The sequence below is a fragment of the Arvicanthis niloticus genome, chromosome 17 (assembly GCF_011762505.2).
Source record: "Arvicanthis niloticus isolate mArvNil1 chromosome 17, mArvNil1.pat.X, whole genome shotgun sequence".
In the NCBI taxonomy this organism is placed as follows: Eukaryota; Metazoa; Chordata; class Mammalia; order Rodentia; family Muridae; genus Arvicanthis; species Arvicanthis niloticus.
The window spans coordinates 42,191,981-42,211,059 of record NC_047674.1 but is presented as its reverse complement, the minus strand read 5'-3'; the positions used below and the strand labels follow the sequence as shown (position 1 = coordinate 42,211,059).

At 40.7% G+C, this 19,079-nt stretch overlaps 1 protein-coding gene across 3 annotated transcripts in view; it reads right to left on the bottom strand.

The window, feature by feature from the left end:
• The window catches only part of Smap1 (small ArfGAP 1), a 76,328-nt gene extending 61,439 nt beyond the window's left edge, over positions 1-14,889 (bottom strand). For 2 of the 3 annotated variants that reach the window (XM_034521358.2, XM_076915146.1), the window contains exon 1: positions 14,532-14,799. In XM_034521358.2, the coding sequence (XP_034377249.1) occupies positions 14,532-14,649 (118 nt within the window). In that variant the 5' untranslated portion in view covers positions 14,650-14,799. Of the gene's footprint in view, positions 1-14,531 lie in introns of all 3 variants that reach the window. The other variant, XM_034521359.2, reaches the window with a different exon arrangement.
• Positions 14,890-19,079: the final 4,190 nt, after the last annotated feature.

Genomic DNA, 19,079 nt, shown 5'->3' with positions numbered 1-19,079 from the left:
CAGCCTGATGCTTAGGTAGGTTTCCTTATAGAGCCCAAAAATCAACTGCCCAGGAAATGGTACCACCCACAGTTGGCTGGGCCTTTTTATGTTAACTAAGGCAATCAAGATAATCCCTGACAGACCTTGATGATTGGAAGACCAATTTGATAAAGATAATTTATCAACTGACGATGTTTTCAATTAACTCTACGCTGGTCAGTGTCTAGTGCTATGATAAAACACCCCAGTCAAATGCAACTTGGAGAAGAAGCCATTTATTTCATGTTACACTTTCACATCACAGTCTATCACTGAAGAAGTCAGGATAGGCACCCAAAACAGGAAATGAAGCAGAAACCTTGGAGGAATGGTTCAATCCCCATGGCTTACTCAGCTGGCTTTCTTATACAACATTGGACCATCTGCCCAGCAGTGGCACCACATCCAGTCAGCTGGACCCTACCACTGCAACCGTTATCAGGAAAATTCCCTACAGACTTACTACAAGCCAATCTGATGGAGGTGTTTTCTTAGTTAAGATAACCTCTTCCAAGATTTGGCTAGATTTGTGCCAAGTTGATAAAAAACCAACCAGCAAAGTCAAGTTAACAATTAAGGAAAGTCAAGAGATAGCGCCTACCAAAAATTCCCAGTGTGATCTAACACTCAGCACATACTCTAGTTCCCATTAAAACCTCTTTTCAAAAATATATCTCATATGAGTCTTAAAGATGTGCAAGAGTGCAATCTCCTAACTTGTTCTGTAGGATGTGAGAGTGAACCTTGCAGAGGAGGAAGTGGGATGGAGAGCAAGACCACAGGGTCCCCCGTGCCTGTCCTGACCCGGATGTATACAGTTTGAGAGCTGAAGAAGCTCCCAGTAAACCGGTGAGACAGAACAAAGAACCAGAGCCCAGGGTGATGGCTGCTTCCTTGTCTTCACAGAAATCCACCCTGGGTAATCAACCCTAGAATCACAGGCAAGCAAATTAGATTCCATAGGAGAGCATGTGTTCCTCTCTTTAGGCTGTGATTACATAACCACACCCTTATTGGCTGAAAAGTTGAATACTGAACAATTAAAGTGAGATCTGCACACTAATGCTGGTCTACAGGATCTAAAATCAGTGGGCCCCATCTCTGCTTTTCCTCCATTTCTTGGTCCTGGTTCTAACATTGTTTTCATATCATTTGACCTAATAAAGCAATTTATTAGAAGTTTATTGCTAATAAAGCAATACTAACCTTAGGCTTAAAAGGGGGTAATTAAGATCTCCCTTAAACATTTTAAAGGGCATGTACATTTATGTCACTAATCTGCTAAAGTATGTACTCTAAAAGCAGCCTGCTGGACTAGCACATACATTTGATCCCAGAGCCCAGGAGGTAGGCACAGGTGACTTAACCTGAATATGAACACTTCAAGGGCTAAAAATAAATATTAACCTTTAACTAAATGGGAGTAACCTTAAAAATTCAGTTCCTGCTGGGAAGAGATGGCACACACCTTTAATTCCAAGCTCTCAGTCAGGAGGAAGAGGCATGTGGATCTCTGAATTCAAGCCCAGCCTGGTCTACAGAGTGAGTTCCAGGACAGCCAGGGCTACAGAGAAACCCCATCTGGAAAAACAAAACAAAAACAAAAAAATCGGTTCCTGAGCTAGGAGTATAGGTTGTGGTAAGATGGCCCTGCTTAACAAGAGCAAAGCCCTAGATTTACTTTCCACCATGTCAGAAATAAAACCATGACACAGTAACAACTTGTTCCTTGGTTATGTTTCTAACTGGGACTGATACCCTTGTCTATAAGACTTTTTGAATTAAAAGAATTTAATAAATATTAGATAAATTTATTCAACTTGACACTATAATTTAGTCCTTTGTATATTTATACGTTTTAAGCAAATTTACTTGAAATATTATATAAATATTGTATCCACAGACACATTTTCCAGTACCTCGACTATTTTTTTTAAATTTCATTTTTGTTAATGATTGGTAAAAAAGAATTGCTGAAAATAAGTCTTTGGTACTATGGTATGGGGGAAGAAGGAGCATACTCCAGTCTTAGGACTTTCTCAGTCCTTCAATGAGCTCTATGGCTGTCTCTTGACTGTAATTTGCTGGCTTTCTACCTCCCATCAGTGGTCAGACAAAAGCACATTGCTCTTTTTTCCGGACAATTAACTTAGATCCAGTTAACAGTTTTTCCTAAAGACAAATATTAAGAACTAAGCATTCTGGTGTACAGAACTTCATTCAGAATGGCTCCTTTTCCTGCTTCAGCAGAAGGCGAAAGTAGTTTCTCTGATATTCCCTTTAAGAATCTAGCTGAGTTCCTGGAGGTAAACTTAGAAAAATTTCAAGGCCTTTTTCTACAAAGGGGACCCCTGAGAATTTTTAATTCTGATTACCTGGGTTTAATAAAGAATAATTATGTTTTTCCTTTAAAATATTTTCAGGGACACATACATATAAAATGCCACTAGTCTGCTGTGCATCTAATGATCCATAGTTGGTATGTATTATAAATATAGTCTGAATGTGAATATTCATGATCTACAAAAACCTAAAGCTTAGCTAGGTTGGACTGATAATAAAAAAAATCATTCTATACCATAATATATATATATATATATATATATATATATATATATACTCACTTATTTACTATTCAGTTCTTTTACAACTGGTTTCTGCTCTGAGCGATCTACCCCAGTAAACTGTATGTCTTCATATCACATCCTCCTTCTCCATCCAGGTCAGGAGGCAAAACAGTTTGCTCTAAAATCTCATTCCTCTACGGCATAAGAACAGTTGGTTTTTCAAAAAACAGCCTTATTACTCAGCCACATTGGAGTTAAGACAACCATAAATCAAAGGGAAAACCTCTGATCCAGTTGTCTATTAACAAAGCAGTAATTCATTTTAACAAAACAGCCATGAAAATTGAGAAATTTTTCCAGATCTATGGCAGAGGAATTCTTTGCACATACAATACATTACAAATTAATTCTGTTTTCCAAACTCCCTGAGTCACTGGTATGTTAGACAGGCTACCGCAAGTACATGATTAAGAAACGTATGATCTGCTTTCCAGAACAGGCAAGGATAAAAGCAACATTCCAGTCTTCAAGCAGCACACTAAGTCAGAAAGGAAGCTCACAGATGCACAACTATGCTAAAGCACCAGGTTGACCTCTCCTGTTTCAAGTTTCTGGAAACTAGTGATTTCTAAATCCTGGGAAGTCAGTCTTTCAACTCACACCAAAAATTCTAGTAACACAGAGCCAAAAAGTTGTACAGCTCCATAGCTACTTGGAGTTGACAGTATTTATTTACATATTGTGAGCAAAAACTCTTCAGATACTTTGTTTTCTCCAGCTATGGCTTGTCTTTTTTTCTTTTGAGAAAAAAAAAAAAAAGAGGGGATCCAATGCCCTCTTCTGGTGTGTCTAAGGACAGTGACAGTGTACTCATATACATTAAATAAATGTTAAAAAAATGAAAAAAAAAGATAACTTTTTAATGGTAATGAAATTAATTTTTTCACTTTTATGTTTATAGAACCTACGTTTGTTATACTCAAAAAAAGCTTTGCTTACCTCAAGATTCCAGTGATTTTCTCTCATGTTACTTCTCAAAGTTTTAGATTTTTAACTCTCAAAGTTAGTTTTATGATCCATTTTAGTTTTTATTATGTTCTAAAGCTCCAAGTACACTCTGTTGCTACATGCGAAAGAGTGTCTTTTCCCTACTGAGCTGCCTTGTTCCTGTCACTTTAGTTAAGAGACCACAGTATCTTTCCAGGTTATCACTTATCTATGTCTATCCTTACAACATCACAGTGTTGACAACAGTCAGGAAGTCAGACCTCCTAGAGTTTCCCCCTTTTCAGAATCCTTAATATTTATGAGGGTTCTTTGTATTTCAGGTTTTATTGTTGTTTGTTTTGTTTTGTTTTTTAGAATCAACTTGTTAAATCCTAAATCAAATAAAACTATGATTCTGACAAAGATAATCAGAGATTAGGACTGTCATCCTTAAAACAAGGTTTTCTAATCCGTGAACATGGTGTATCTGTTCATGCTTTTATAACACTCTCTTGTAAGTTCTCAGAGTACAAGCCTTGCACACATTTTATTAAATTCATCCTGAGGTTTTTATACTTATGCCACCATCACAGAAATTTTTCAACTTCAAAATATTTGCTGCTAGTATATATGGTTGTGATTTTTATATATTCATTTTGATTCCTACAACCCGAATAAACGCAATTCTTGGTTTTAATAGTTCTTTTTAATAAATTCTTGGAATTTTCTACATAAATATGTACACTGAAAAGACAGTATACAATATTTTTTCAATGTATTTTAAGTGATTGTTCTAAAAATGACTGGTTTTAACTAGTTCATCACTGTCCTATGCTATCTTAAATACAACTAAATCACCATCCTTTATAAAAATCTAAGTTCAAAAGCAAGGTCCATGGTACACAGTTGTATCACAGGAAGTGGATGCACCAGGGAACACTGTATATCTTAAATGTGTTCGGCTTCTTTTCTGATATCATCTCCATTCTACACCACAAGTAATTTTCAGGAGCAGAAATACATAAACTAAACACATCAATACTAAACTAATTCTTAGGGATTTTCTTATATCAGAAGATAAAATTATCCTGAATATGACTGCCCACAGAATTCTCTTCATAGCTTTTTAATCTTGGGCTTGAGCACATCACTGGTCTTTGAAATAGTCACTTTACAAAAGATCAAGATCACACATCTGAAGTTCTATCATCAATCACTTGGACCTCTTGTGAAACCTAGACCAAAATAATTGCTTGAGTGGGTAGAGAACAGACTATGGAAGTTTGCTAAAAGTCTGCAATTCTCTCTCCTTGCTGCACTCAAAATCCTCACATTTACCATTCAACATATGTGAACATAATGCTGGCACATGACTCAGATAGCTTTACAAAGTGTGTAAATAAAGTAAAACTTTAAATAAGTTCTCTATATGGTAGCTAAATACTATGATAGTTAAACATAGTTCTAGCTGATACATCAAGCAGACAATACTAATACTGATAAATACACGTGGCCTGGATATTAACCTATAGATACTTTTTTTTTTAATGAAGAGTATAAGGAAGTATTGTAGGACCAGCAAGATGGCTTAGAGTAAAGGCACCTACCACCAAACCCAATGAGTTTAATTCCAAGACACACATAATGGGAAGAGGGAACCAACTTGTGTAAGTTGTCCTCTGACCGCACATGTATATCATGGTGTGTACACACACACACACACACACACACACACACACATTTAATTAATGGGGTGGAAGTGGCAAGATAGTTCAGCAGGTAAAAGTGCTTACCACAGATGCCTGAACCCTGAGTTTATTACCACAAATCCCAGAAACGTATAAAGGTGTAAAAAGATGACCATCAACTAAAACATTCTCATATACCCACCACAGCATGTGTACGTACATGCACACACACAAACACACATACAAGCACAATTAGAATAAATAATCTTAAAGTATTTTTTAAGAGCCTAGGGAGTAGGCTCAGTAAGGTTTGCAAAAAAAAAAAAAAAAAAAAAAAGAGAGAGAGAGAGAGAGAGACCTGATTTTAAAATCCCATCAGCCATAAAAAGAGATGGCTGTGTGCTTGTAACTGTAGCATTGGAGGACAAACAGGCAGATCCCAAGGGCCTTGCTAGCCAACCAGCCCAGCCTCAACAGCAAGCCTCCAGTTTAGTGAGAAACCCTGTCTCAAGGGAATAAAGTAGAGAGAGCTAAAAGAAGTCACCAATATCCCCTTCTGTCTTATCTGTCATCTGCACACTTACAAACATAGGCCACACATACCTACACAAAATAAAGCTACATTATCAGCTGAATGTATACCTCTAGACTAAGCTGATACTATTAAAAATAATAATAGTAAGGAAATGGAGAGATGGCCCAGTAAGAACACGTGGTACTCCTGTAGAGGAATGAGGTTCAGTTCCTAGTATACACAGCTCACAGTTGTCTATAATTCCAATTCCAGCAGTTCCAACTCCCTCTTCTGGCCTCCATAAACACATGCAGACAAAGCACTCATATACAAAAAGTAAAAATAAATCTTAAAATATTTTTGTTTAAACTAAAACTTTTTGCCAGGCAGTGGTGGCACACACCTTTAATGCCAGCACTTGGGAGGCAGAGGCAGGCGGATTTCTGAGATCGAGGCCAGCCTGGTCTACAGAGTGAGTTCCAGGACAGCTAGGGGTATACCGAGAAACTCTGTCTCCAAAACCAAAACCAAAAACAAAAAAAAACAAAAAACAAAAAAAAAAAAACAAATAAACTAAAACGTTTTAAAGGGGAAGAAGGCTTGGAGGTGAAAGTCAACTGAAAGGAGTGGAGAGCTGTTGAACCCCAATCATCCAAGGAAGTATTACGGTGAGAAGGCTTTAAAAAACAAAAGGACTCTTCAATTTATAATATTACTGCAAGGTTTATAATACAGCTTGAAATGGTTTAAGAGAATACCAGGTAAGCTGACTCACCAAAACCTAAATTTTCAGTAAAAACAAGTTTTGTAAAATATAAACATTTAAAGCTAGAGAGTCGGCTCAGTCAGAAGAAACACTGTCACACACTCATAATGAGTTCAGATTCCCCCAAGAGCCACATAAAAAGCCAGGCATGGCAGAGCTGTCTATGATTCCAGTGCTGGGGAGACTGGAGATCTCTGTGGCATTCTAGCCAGCTAGACTACTAACAAACTAGGCTGTGGAGTCAGCCCAGACATGCCAAGACTTCAACATGCCTTGTATGATATACACTGGAACACATATCACCAATTATGATGGGCAGTCTCTAAGATCACCCTCAGATTCAGCCATTTGCTAGAGGACTCAAAGAGTTCAACATGAAGTTGTATTTGATGCTGCTATGACTTAAGATAGCAAGTACAATTAGCAATGGGCATCGGGAGTAAGGAGTTTTCTTCCACTGGGAAGACACTGGATTACTGTAGCCATGGGTTTTAACAATACATGAACTATCAGAGATGATCACTAGAGACTCAATGCCTAAGACACTGTTGGTTCTGGCCAAGTAGACTTTGTCTTCTACACATGCAAATGAAAAAGTAGGGCGGGGACATCTATTCAGAAACATTCTGGGAACAATAAGAGATTCATTATTATTACTCATAGAGACCATCCCAGAATCCTAGTTCTTGGTTGCCAAGCAAGAACAGACCGCAAATCAGGCAACTCTGTGCACACCAGCAGATTGGTAGATTCTTAGAGCTCCATGTACCTCCTTCCTATTTTGACTCTCAGGTCCTAAAAAAAGGATCTGAAATATAGTAGTCACCTAACCCTTTTTTTAAATAACATTTAAAAAAAGAAGCAGCAGCAGCCCTGGTTCTACCACTTCTTGGCTATATAGCACTGATAAAGCAATTTAGACTCTAGACTGTTTCCTCATCAGTAAACAGATGAAAGGAACATCCCCTCAAAATGCTGGTTTGAGAATTAAGTACTATATCTAACGTATGTATAGCATTTCCTAGAAGAAACATTATAATATTAGGATAAGATAGAACCTTTACCAAAGTTACACTGGAGCTAACTCACCTCTAAAGTTCTCATGAAATCTGCAGGTCTAGCACAGATTTGACATTAACTGATAAGGGTTGCATGTCTATTGAAATATTTAACAAACTTATGGACAAGACTTGAAAAACTTTGTACAGAAACAATGATATTTAGCATGGTACTTCATCTTCATGATGGTGTGCTATGGTTTGAATGTAGTCTGACCATCAAGGACTCGTTCTAAAAGCTTAGTCCTCAGTGTAATGTGAGAGCTGGTGAAACTTTAAGTTCTAGTTTACCCACACAAACACGGTGGCCTAAATTTAATCTCTAGCACACATATAAAAAGCTAGCACTGAACTGCATGCTTACTTAACACCGAGGAAGTGCAGACAGGTGAATCCCTACAGCTCATTTTGCCTATCGAAATCTGCAAGCCCCAGCTGTCAATCTCAAACTGCAAAGCAGAAGGCTCCTGAAGAATGACAACCAATGTTGACCTCTGTCTGTACACATATACACATACATACACATTTTCTCTCTCACACACACACTCTCTCTCTCTCTCTCTCTCTCTCTCTCTCTCTCTCTCTCTCTCTCTCTCTCTCTCACACACACACACACACACACAAATGAACCCTTATAATAGGTGAATAGGTCATTAGGAGTACTCCCCTTTAAAGGCAATTCTCACCAGATCTTAATTAGTTCCTGTGAGCTTGAGTTGTTATAATAAAAACAAACCTCCATCCTCCCACTCTGTCTTCCTGTTTAAGTGATCTCAGCCTACAAGCTATCTCACACCCCATCTGATACAGACAAGGGGCCTTCCCCACAGCCTCTCAAACTATGTGCTCTTTCCTTTAAGGTATCAAACCTCAACTGTTTGGTGATAGCAGCAGAAAAACTAATATTGTCCAGAAAACACCGACCTGTTCTACCAGCAAAATTGTATTTGTTATGGAAAATCTTTGCAGTGGTCAGCTCACAGGCAGTCAACTTTTCTCATAATTACAACTTAACTAAAACACCCTCTCAATTTCTTTGATCTTACTTGAGAAAACTGAAAACTAGGGAAGAAAACAATGGCTAGATTCTGCCCGCAAAGATCACTAATGGTGGTACCATTAGCAGTAAGGAAAACACCCTTGAGTCTGTGATTTATAGAATCAGAATGGCTAATGTTTTACAGTCTTAGTGACAAGTAGGGTTCAAGCTTTTTAAAGGTCAGTAACATTTATATTGGGGATTGGGAAGGGTGGGAAGGGCTCCAATCCTTCAGGGATCTCGTGTGTGTGTGTGTGTGTGTGTGTGTGTGTGTGTGTGTGTGTGTGTGTAAAACTAAATGTCTTTGTGAGAAAGTGTGTGTCTGTGTGAGAGAGAATGAGGGTATGTGTGTAAAAGCATGAGGGTATGTGCATTTTACAGGAAAACTACAGTCAAGTAATAAAAGAATATTGCAAATAATTTTTAAGGACAAAAAGTTACAAGGAGAAAAAATACAGTTCAAGTTTTAAAATAGTATGTCACAGAGGAACCAGTGACATACTTCCACTGGTCAGACTTCCAGCTCTGATATCAGGGATCTACACATGATTGTCACATCAGCAGGATCCTGAGAATAACAGATCTACAAAGACCAAGTTTCAACATTTGAGGGAACTTTCAGATTTACAACTTTTTAAAAATGAAAGTATTTTTAAAAAGCCCAAAAAACAGAAATAGTAAAATAATGTATTTTTGTTTTAATCCCAGGTGTGGGGATATGGGGCTGCTTGGGAGCAGCTAACTATGAGTTGCCTCATGTTCTAGCAGTGGCATGCTTTTGCTGGCTGCAATTCAGGGAACTTTTCAGGAGATATATAAAATGGTAGGACCCCAAGAGGCAGAGCTGGTGTTTGGTGGTCATTGTGTGTTAGTAACTGTGCTCCAAGAAGAAACAAAAAAGAAATTAGATTCATAGATCTCTCTCCCCTCTATCCTTCTTTCTCTCCTATAGTGATGGGGGTAAAGTGGGGAGGGGGTAAAGGGTGGGAAAAAGGAAGAACCCACAAAGTAGAAAGACCAACTACAAGCAAAGAAGAAACAAGAAATAAATTAGATTCAGAGATCTCTGTATCCCCCCCCCCCCATCCTTCTTTCTCTCCTAACTAGTAATAGGAGACCCAGGAGTAATAAACCCAGGATGGGGAGACGAAGGGAGGGACAAAAGAAAACCCCACAAAGTAGCAAAGACTAGCTACACACCTCTGTATATATAGATTAATTCTGTAAGCATGAACGTCAGCTCCTCAGGGTAAACTTGACTTTTCAGAAAAGTTCTTTTACAAGCCTTTTCTCTAGCAAGGTTAAAATAACAAACACACTAAACCATGTTCTCTAACCCCCTTGCCCTGGTTAACTCTTGGCTGGCTCTTACAAGCAAACATGCTCAGCTGTTTCTACTCTCTGAAGAGATTAGAAAGCAAAGACTCCCTAAAAGGCAAGGTGTCTGAACATATTAGAGTCGGCCAATTTTAGGGATGTGAAACACAAGTGCAGCTTGAGCCATGCCACTACATTAGGAACTGACCAAAGAGTCTAGCAGTGTCTCCATCTTCTCAGTCACCAACTAGGAGAGTGAAAGGCAGCTATGGCAGTCAGGCAATGACAACACCAGCATGATTCGGTCAGAGTCCAAAATGACTCCTGAGTTTTAACTTCCTGAAGGTCTTTCAATGATCCCTTCAACTCCTAACAAAAACTAGATGCAGTGGCTCTGTATCTACCCCCTGCTCTACATCCTGGTTCATACACTAGCATTACATGAAGCACAGTCCTCTTACCCTCAGCCTCTGACTACTAGTAAAAATCATCTCACTCAGCGACTCCCTTGCCATCTCAACCAAATCTGATCATTTTTAAAGACAGCTCACCAAAATCAAATGGCCATACAGAGAACATACCGTACCCTGGGTATATACAGCTATGTCCTCTAATTCTTGCTCTAGCTAGTGAAAATCCACTGTATCTTCAACTCACAAGTCTTCTGACTCACACACAGGATTCCTCCGAATGCCATTCCCTTTTACAATGTACTCTCATTCGCACACCGATTCCCTGACTCTGGCTCTGTTCATTCTCACACTCATTCCTACAACCAAAAGGTATTTGCTGAGTTCCATTTACCTACCAAACATCATTCACTGTGCTTAGGCTGAAGAAGCTACTCTGAACAAGATAAACAAGACTTCTTCTCCTTCAAAGCTGTCATTCAATAGAAATAAGAAGTGCCCAATCATTACTTCAGTGATGTCTAATTATAATTGTGGTAAGATTTAGGACAGTGTCACAAGTGTCTAAATGAAAGTACAGTTAGTCTGGGAGGATGAAGGGGAAGGGAACTATTTCCCTAGAAAGGCCGTTTAAGCAAAATGTAAGATGAACAAAAGCTGAAACAACAGAAAGCCAGAAGGCTCATACTTAGAACTAGCGCAAAGGCTTTGAGGCAGCGCTCTAGGAATCAAGAGCCAGTCAGCAAAGGTCAAGGCCCAGAGAAAGAAAGGGCTAGAAGAAGCAGAAGGTAACTTCTTATAGCTGCTACCATTACACTTAGCACACAGTTTCACAATCACTCATTTGCGAATATTCAGTCTCTGTTAAACATACTCCTTTCAGTCTTACGAAAGTTTCTGTCCCAAAACCTAATCCAGCTCTTAACTGTCCTTAAGACCTACGGAATAAAGAAGTCTTTGAATTAAGCACGCAGCTTACCCTTTGAATACTACAAAGTCTGAACAAAACTAACTCTAGGGTTCAAAAACTTGAGTTTCTAACTGCCCTAAAACTTACTGAGCAAGAGAATCATTTTCATCCCAATTTTTACATATTTAAAAGAAAAATCAAAGCCAGTATTACTTATGAATGAAGCTTTAAATTCTGAAAACTAGATTTAAGATGGCAACTTTAAGATGACTTCACATCACCACTGCCCAAACTGCCACCAATTAAGAAGCACAAGAACCGCTTTAAACTCCTACAGTCACAGTGAGAGCCAGAGCCGGGCAACTCCATCTGTCAGTTCTTACTCTCCATTTGTATAATGTACTGGAGAACAGGGTCAAGAGCAGGAACAGAACCTGTGCCATCGTGTCCTCCTTCCTTATGAATACTGTCAGTACCAGAAATACAAGCTAATGACTAAGAAAATGTCAAAATCCAACTGGCATGCCTCTGCTACGTATCATCAGGTAACATGATAAACTAAGCTTTCCTTTAGCTCCATGTTCTCAAACAATAATGGGCTATCTTTTTTTTTAAAGTAAGAAAACACAACTCACCACCTACATTTATTATGGTTACTGGCATATATAACAATAGATTCAAAAACATACAAAAAGCCAAAGATTCTACTGTAAGAATATGCCAAAATGGACTTGCCCATACCAAAGGCACAAAAACTTTATAAAGTTACACAGTGTGTAGTAATGCATACTCAGGAAAGAAAGATAGGAAAATTACAGGACTGAGGCTAACCAGGAGGACAGAATCATCTCAAAAAGGGGGGCGGGGAATGTAACAGTGGTAAAATGCTTGTCTAGCATATGGAATCAATGGTGTTTGATCCCACAGTGTACACAAACATCACACACACACACAAATATAAAACTTAAGTAAGATATGAAATGGTCATACCAGTGACTATTTCCTGAAGTATCAAGATAAAACAATAGAATAATTTACAAAAATATTTTGTACAAATTATAAAGATAATTTACAAAATCATTATTCTAGACTTGGTAGAAACTCATAATCTAAATTCCTGCCAACAGATCCCATGGCCTTCAAGCTGAACCTGTGGGCCATTGATACTAGTCTATCCTACTTTCCCACTTCTCAAGATAGAAGGAAAAACTACTTAAGTGACTAAACAGGTGCAAACTGAAAAGCTATTCACTCCATATGCATGGATTGGTTTCAGTGGTTCCACAACAGTGATCAAAACAGTTGCTGCCGACTCTTCAGAAGTAAAACTTCTTTACCCAATTAAAGAGGAACATAATTGTTTTCCTTCCATCTCCCAAAAACAGTAAATAAAAAAAAAAAAGTTAATACATTTAGTGAAAATCTGATTGTCTGCAACACTCTTTTGGGGAAAAAAATTTTAATTTTTTAAGTTACTTGTATTCATGAAAGGAATTAGTGACTTGCATAATTCTTTCACAAGCATGTTTGGGTCTTCATGTGTCTCTGTACCATCTGCGTGCCTGGTGGCTACAGGTGCCAGCAGAGGTCACGGGACCTGCTGGAACTAGAGTTAGAGTGATGGGAATCAAACCCAGGTCCTCAGGAAGAGCAGCCAGTGCTGTTCACCTAGACCATCTCTGCAGCCCTGAATCACTGGCTTTTAGTCACAGCTCCCCAGTTAGCCGAATCTTTACCTAACTGTGTTAGGACTTAAGATGATGAATCGTGAACTAGTCTTTTCCTCAGCTTCTGATAACCTTTTTTTTTTTTTTTTTTTTGAGTGTTTTACAAGTAAACAGATGAGAGAGTGACTGAGCTTCAATATAGAATAGTATTTCCAAATACCCACACGCAGAATCAAGTACCAAGCGAGTAAATAAACGTTACTACAAAAATCAGGCATGCCTCTTCTTTTAAATGCCTTGCATAACGATTATGTCGGGTAACTACGTAGTTGACTCAGTCAAGTTACTAGAATATTGTAAAGTGCGACATAAAAATTCTAATTCAAGTGTATACATGTAACTGTTATGACACAAGAGACAATACTGATGTTATAAGACTCAATTTATTCAAATACCACTCAGCCTACTGCAATGGACTCTTGCTTGGTGTTGAGAGAAAACAGTAAAAAAAAAAAAAAAAAACTCAAAAAAAGTATGTTAAACAATGCAGGAACCTTAAGCACCATTCACAATGGCTGTCTCTGCTACAACCAACTACCTATTTCCAAGCGAATAATCAAATAAACATACTTACAATTAAATATTTTCCTAACTACATACAAAGTAGGATTTTTAAATCTGCAACATGCCTCCCCACGACATTACTTACATTAGAAATAAATCACATCCCCAAGCAAAACGTTATCAGCTAAAAATAGTGTGTTTCAAAGGCTCAAGAAGACACCTCTGCTTGAATTAAAATTAATGATTTGTTTTTCTTCTTCTTTGTATCTTTCAAATGCACCTTCCACATTTATGAAGCAGACAGACCAGTGTCCGCAAATTCTCCAGTGGGTCGTCTGGGAGGAAGAATCTAACGACTGAACTCTTCATGAACATAGCTCACTTTCCGAAGGACACATGCAATCAAATTCCTTGCTATAACATCCAGAGTTGTGTGTGTGTGTGTGTGTGTGTGTGAGAGAGAGAGAGAGAGAGAGAGAGAGAGAGAGAGAGAGAGAGAGAGAGAGAGACATAGTGTATACAAATAATGAAAACCCTTTCTCAATTATGTTATGCAGTGACATTTCAGACCACCCCAAAACACCGTCCTTTTTTTCAGAAGCAGAAGTAAACGCCCTGTTCACTTGTCTGGTGGACAGGCAAGTAGGGCTCCATCTGGGACACCGCACCACTGGGGAAAGGGAGGACGCGGTCCCGTGGAAGGGAGGAAGGGAGGGTCGACCAGGGGACTAGGACCTAAGGGCGGCTCCACCCACGAAGTAGCTGAGGCTGAGGCAGGAGGGCTCCCACAGCCCTATCAGCACCACCCAGCCGGCGCCCCGAGGCGGTGGCAGCGTCGCGACGCCGGCTCGGAAGCCCGAGGCTGAGGCCGCGACCTCCGTGCGAGCCGAGCCGAGAGCCTGCGACCGCCCGCCCGCCCGCCCGCCCTCCCGAGAGGGCCGGTGCGGACGCGACGCCGCGGAGGGTGGGAAGGTCACGGTGGCAGGCGGCCCCGGCCGAGCGGCCACCAAGCCCGCGCGCTACCTTTGGCCTCGCAGTCGGCGCAGTACTTGTTGTCCTCCTCCCTCAGCAGTTTGGACAGGATGAGCTGGTGCTGCTCGTTCAGCTTCTGAGCCTTCTCCCGGCAGGAGCGTGTCGCCATGTCGGCGGCGGGGCGGCGGGGCGGCGGGCCGGGACGCTGGCAGGCGGGCGGACGGACGGCGCTGGTAAGGCCGGGCGGGCGAAGGCACCTGGCGCCGCTGGGGCCGCGGGCGGACTCGGCCCAGGAAACGGCGGCCGCGGCTGGAACCGGAGGAGGGGAGACGGCGGCCGAGGCAGCGCCGACGTGTCCCGCCTCCTCGCCGGGCCCCGCCGCACGCTCCGCCCGAGCCAGCGAGGGGAGGGGCGGGAAGAGCCGCGGCTTCCGGGAGGATGGAGCGGTGGGCGCTGCGCATGCGCCCAGCGGGCCGCGTGCCGGGTGTCTCCCAAGGTGATTCCAGAGAGGCGCCTGGCACTCCCCAGGGCGAGTTTCCCCAGTCCTGACACCTGATCGTCGTTTGAAGCCTCTAGGGACCTGAAAATGGAATTTTTTTATTTATTTTTTTATTTTTTTATTTTTTTTTTTTTTACTGGGAAGTGACTTTCACTTGTTTCCTTTGCATTTAAATGCCTGCACAGCCCTGGAAATGTTCAAATTATAGTTATATTGGATAGATGCAGCCCATGTTTGTGCATGGGAAGTTTGGAAATAGATACGGAGGAGTGAAATGGGGCTAAAAGTGTCTTACATTTTAGGGAAAAGTAGACAGTGCTTTAGGGATAACATTTATTGAGTGGCTACTCTGTGTAATAAACTATTCACTTGTATAGCCCTACAGCTCTCAACAGTATTGATAGCCTCATATACAGGAAAATGAGGCAAAAGAATCAAGTCACTTGGCCATGCTATAAGAGGAAGAGTTAAAACCAGGCAATGAAACCCATCTAGGAAGAGGGGAAGTGATCAAAAAGCAAAATATTAAAGGGATGTCACTTTAAGAAATCATGTACTGCTGGGATCCCTTCCCTGGGAGAAACTTAAGTCTCTTCCTTCTCCTAAGGTCCCAAAGACAAACTTAGGTGTAATTCCAACAAAGTTCACCCAGGAGAACCAATGAGCTTGTTAGGCTTAAACTTAACCTTCCACCTTAAAATAACCACACTGGAAGGTCTGCACCCAGTAAGGATGATGAGTTCTCCTTGGCAGCCTAACATGGAACTCCCTCCCTTCATTTCCCTCCACCTATATCCTCTACCCCCTTCCTAAGACCAGATACAAGCAGAGCAGAATCACATACAAATGACTGAATAGTCTGGTAAGGGTTCCTTCCATAAGCCTCACTGTCCCGTCCTATGATGGTCCTTTGCAAGAAGGCCAAGCACAAGTCTCCTGAAGACTGGCAGTGTGTTTCAGAAGATGTTCCTACACAACACGATGTAAACATTTCCTCCCTGCAAGAATAGATGGCTTTAAAAAGAAGATATTCTCAATTATAGCCCATCAGGTTCACTAAGGTTGAACCCAGCCAACCAGTTGGAATGAATTGGCTTGCTCTGTAATAATATCAGCAATACTGTGTGGGCCTATGTAAGCAGAATACACATAGCCTGGCCTGTGATAGGAGGCATGCTAAGATTGGCAGGAAGCAGGGTTCTCTGTGGTACACTCTACCTATCCCTCTTGGGCTTAAGATTCCAGAGAGATAAAAGTCAGTCATGGCAGGGAAGCACTGGCAGTAGTGAGCAGAAGACATGGTCACTGGAGCAGAAGCTGGGGGCCATCTTGGGACAGCCACTAGGAAGCAGATCGAGCATCCTGGGAACATAGGCTTTACAACCCAAATCCTGACACAAATGACATACTTCCTCGGCAAGATCATGGCCAAATTTACCCAAACAATGTCACCAACTAGGGACCAATTATTCAAATATCTGAGCTTAGGGAAGACATTCTCATTAAAACCACCACAATATGGCAACAAGATGTTCCAAGCAACATACAAGAATGTAGTTTAGCAACCTGAAATTCCACTTGGCTCAAGTTTACATATATATGTGTGTGTGTATACATATATATACCTATATGTATATATGTATATATACATATATGTATGTATGTATATAATATCCCTTTAAAAAATAAAAATTATTAATTCCTTAAGAATTTCATACATACAATGTATCACATACATTCCTCCTCTACCTCCTCTCCAACCCCGTGTCAACCTAGTGTCCTCTGATCTGTGTGTGTGTGTGTTTACATGTGTATGTATACATATATATACCTATATGTGTGTGTGTGTGTTTTACACTGACAGCTCATTCCTATGTGGTATGAGCAAGCTTCAAATGCTCCATAGCAACAAGTGAATGATGGTGACCTGGTTGAAAAGTGTTCCTCTGGGTAGTCAATCTAGAAGCCACTGAGCTCTAGTTATTTGTATTAAGGTTGTAGTGGGGAGAGAGGAAGACAGTGACACGAAGCATTGGGGGCGGGGACAACACTGCTCTCATTTACCAATAGTAGTTGGTTTCTACCCCAATGATAACCAAAAGCTTCCTATCTATACTTGTTGGTTGTGATGGTTTTGTTGGGTTGGTTGGTTTTGTTTGGGGCTGTCTTGTTTGTTGGTTTTTTTGATTGTTGTTGTTGTTATGGGTGGGTGGGTGTTTTTTGGATTTTCCCAACAGGGTCTCTCTTGTATCCCTGGCTATCCTGGAACTCTGCTTTGTAGACCAGGCTCTGGCCTCAAACTCACAGAGGTCTACCTGCCTCTGCCTCCTGATTGCCAGGATTAATGGCATCTATCCACCACACCCGGCTGCTTACTGTCTATTGTTAATACAAACATGTGAATAAAACATAGGTTTTATGTTTATATCTGCAGCAACAGTAAAACATAGAGCAAAGGGACCTCAGTGTTACATGATGAAAATTAGGCAAGACTTCACAGAGGAGAAGATGCTTAAACTTGATTTGAGCCAATGTAGGAAAGCAAGTGATTGAAGATGGAAAAGGAAAAATAAAACGTGATGACTTTTTTAAAAAGTACACAGACTTATTAAAGCAGAAGATTACATGGAAGACATGACCATACAAGGCCAGAGGGATCTGGAATGTGATCAGAGAAAGAAACAGGAGCCATGGCACAAAAAGTAGATTAAAGGCAAGGTGTTTAAGCTTTGAGACAAGCTACGGGGTTTGCATTCCAGGCGCCGGAGGTTTGCAACAGGCGCTTTTATCAGGCAAAATGACTTTGCACTCAGTGATACAGTATATCAACGTATACAGTAATGCTTTGCACTCGGTGATACAGTGGCAATGTGGAGAACTTGGGTGGGGAAATCTGTTATCAGAGGGACAGATGATAGGATTACTTCAGTAATGGTCCAGAGAAGAGATGGCGAAGACCTATTTTAAGGAAATAGCATAGGATTTGAGAGACACAGAATCAAGTGATGTTTTAAAATTAGAAGCAGCAAAATTTGGCAGCTGACTCTATTGGGGGGGGGGGGGGTGAGAGGAAGGAGGTGAGAAAAACATCAAGACTTCTAAGTGGGGAGACAGGTACAATAGTGATACCATTAACCCAGATCAAGAAGAGAAGGGGCAAGTCTTTCAGTCTGGCAATGACAGAGCTGGACAGATGGGGCTGGCCCTTCTGGCACTCTGCCCATTCACCATTCAACTGCCTGTCACCATCATATATACTGCCTGTTACCATCCTATAACAAGCTACGTCCTTCACTAAGGACTTCCTGGTCAGCAGCATGGCCACCATTATTTCAAGGGCTTGACACCAGCCTAACAGATACAATATACCTAACTGGTGTATTGCAGGTCGTAAGCTAGAGGAATAGAGAGCCATTGGGGATACCCAAGGATTGGGTGTCCTGTTTTATAGAAGGGCTACTTGGCCAAAATGATGTCACTCCTCTACACAGCCTTCAACTTTGCCTTCAAAGAAAAGTACATATGTTGTTGTTGTTGTTGTTGTTGTTGTTGTTGTTGTTTCCCTTTTGGATTTAAAAGATTCATCACCAGGCTGTTGAAAGGTTAGAGGGCTTAGCAGGGAAAGGCATGTGTGCCATCAAATCTGACAAGTTGAGTTTGATCCCTAGAACCCACAGGATGGAAGGAGAGTCAACTCCCACAAGTTTTCTTCTGACCTCTACATCCATGTTATGGTGCTATCTATGTGGTAGCTTGTGTTCCTACACCACATACACGCACACACACAGACACATGTACATAAATATATATTAAAGATGCACCAAAGAGGCCTCTCTTCTCATTCCTGCATCTTACTCCTGACTTAATTTCTTGAAATGTCATCTCACGAGACTTTCAAAATCAAATGATACCTAGCCAAGAAATAAAACAAAAATCATCCCCAGTTTTCCCCCAAAGATTCACATAGAAACTGTTAATAAAATCAAATACAAGTCCACCACGCTCAGTCTGGAGGGATTCACACATCATGGAACAACTGACTTCCTATGCTGAGTCATGGCGGTCCAGATGCTGAGTCCATCAGCAGTACCAGATGGAGC